This window comes from Paralichthys olivaceus, chromosome 3 (assembly GCF_024713975.1).
Source record: "Paralichthys olivaceus isolate ysfri-2021 chromosome 3, ASM2471397v2, whole genome shotgun sequence".
Taxonomy (NCBI): Eukaryota; Metazoa; Chordata; class Actinopteri; order Pleuronectiformes; family Paralichthyidae; genus Paralichthys; species Paralichthys olivaceus.
Window position 1 is genome coordinate 19849499 of NC_091095.1, and position 2116 is coordinate 19851614.

At 45.8% G+C, this 2116-nt stretch overlaps 1 protein-coding gene across 1 annotated transcript; it reads right to left on the reverse strand.

The window, feature by feature from the left end:
• gsx2 (GS homeobox 2) lies at positions 1-1520 on the reverse strand. Its single transcript, XM_020080760.2, has 2 exons — positions 990-1520; positions 1-762 (listed from the first exon to the last, which is right to left on the reverse strand). Exons 1-2 carry the CDS (start codon positions 1363-1365, stop codon positions 422-424), a joined length of 717 nt encoding a protein of 238 aa, XP_019936319.1. The 5' UTR covers positions 1366-1520; the 3' UTR covers positions 1-421.
• Positions 1521-2116: the final 596 nt, after the last annotated feature.

Below are 2116 nucleotides of genomic sequence, written 5' to 3' on the forward strand. Positions count from 1 at the left end.
TCAGCTCGTCATGTTTATTACAATAAATACAGATATACATAGTGTACAAATTGCGTACAGGTTCCACACAGGTTAGGTTGGAGTTTTTCTCGGGCCGTCGTTACAACCTTACTGACAGTATTATGGGATATTCGACAGTAACTGAATACTTTCACTGGGGAGATTTGATTAGACTGGAGTACATGTTGAGAACCCTGCGGGGATCAGTCTGTACAGCAGGTTTCCAAATATTCAAAAACATCAATTCACATATGTATCTTTCATTTGAACAGCGGGATGAACGTGAAGTGTACATTTTAACTCTTGTCAGATTTCATGCAGGAGATTTTTCTGCTCAGACGTTGCGTGATGCCACAATAACCCGTGTCAGTAGCGGGGCAGACCAAGTGCCAGCAGTGGGGAGTTGGGGAGTCGTCTTCACTCAGATCGCTGAACCCTCTTTCTCTTCCGTGGCAGAGACTGGAGACAGAGACTCCTCGTCCTCTGACCTCGAATAGTCTGTGTGGCCGCTTGTGCACTTGCAACCGCTGTGCCCGCTCCTCTGTGTGGCTTTGCCCTCCTTCTTGTGCTTCACTCTGCGGTTCTGAAACCAGATTTTCACCTGTTTCTCCGACAGGTTCAAATACGTGGCAATTTCGATTCTTCTGAGTCTCGAAAGATACATGTTCGTGGAAAACTCCCTTTCAAGCTCCAGGAGTTGCGTGCTCGTGAACGCCGTGCGCATCCTCTTGCCATTCTGTATGTGGCTGCTCTCAGAGGCGCCTGTGGGGAGAGACATACTTCATGTCAGATAATAAATCTACTATCATCACTGTAAGTTTAAATCCAATCAAAGATGCAAATGATCATGATAAAATGATAAAATCGTCGTGCGTAAAAGCTGAGCGATGGCATTCATGTGATATCCTCAAAGTGCACGATGAAATGTACAGAGCAATCAAACAGGTGCCTCTCAGTGTAAACTGAGAGTGCAGCCAACAGGTGCTTACCAATAGAAAGACAGTGGTATCTCCTGGGGTCTGTGACGCTGAATGTGGGCGTGCAGACAGGTGTGTGTCCCGGGTGTGCGAGTGCAGAGGACTGCTGATGCGCTATCCTCTGACAGTACTGCGCCTCCGCTCCTGGGAAATGGCTCTTCAGCATGGGAATGCCGCTGCGGGACGAGTGGATGTGGGACGTTACGCACAGCGGACAAACACAGAAAGTCCCGTTCTTCCTGGATGGACACACCGGAGCCGTGACCGCCATGACGCCCGGTGAGTGCATGCTGATGGGGATAAGGAAGTCCTGTCCCGGGTGCTCAACAGGTCCCGGTCGCACAGTATCCTTGATGATTAAAGAATCGACGTAAAAAGACCTCGACATGACTGCGCCGCTGAGAAGTGACCGATTCGTGCGCGGGATGATAGCACTTTCTCATCTGAGCCCCTCGGGATCTCCAAAGGTGCTTATGTTTGATGGTTCAACAAAAGGGACCCCGAGGAGGGTTGGCCCTGCAGCGTCACCCACGTGCGCACCCGGCGGTAAGGGTTTATACTGTCAGCGACCCAAACCACGTGACGTCTCCCCGGGCCTCCAATCACAGCGTGCACATTTACTCTTTTTATACCCGAATTTGGAAAAAGTATTGGACACTAAACAAATAAAATCAGCCACGGTTTTTATTCCAATATCAATTCATTCATCTAATCTTTTAGAACTCTTTAAAAAAGTTCATGCTCTGAATTTATGTTGTTTTCCACAATTGATCATGCTGCTGCAAAATTTGATCTTAATTCGTAAATATTTATAGGATGTGTTTATATGTCAAAATTAAATTACGCAAAAATGTGATCTGCAAATAGCTGCTGTTATGATCACCATGTCGCATTTCAATTAGATTTTACATGCATTCAATACTTCTTATAATCTGCTGTAAGAAAAGCTTGCAGTAGAGCTGCAGTGGAAACTGAAATAGAAACAAACTGTTGGACTTTTCTGCTCTTTTCCAAGTTTCCAACTCATTACAATAGAATTGGGTTGTTCCTTCAAACGATTGCATAAGTCTGACATGCAAAGCAAAGCTGTATGATGGACTTTATCCAGAGCTCATTTTATTCAATGGTCGATTTACTTT

Excerpts from the sequence above, each read along its gene's own strand:
- gsx2 (XM_020080760.2), bottom strand. The coding sequence starts at position 1,365 with ATGTCGAGGTCTTTTTACGTCGATTCTTTAATCATCAAGGATACTGTG. Across the intron at positions 763-989 it reads ATACCACTGTCTTTCTATTG|GCGCCTCTGAGAGCAGCCAC; the intron begins GTAAGCACCTGT and ends CTCTCCCCACAG.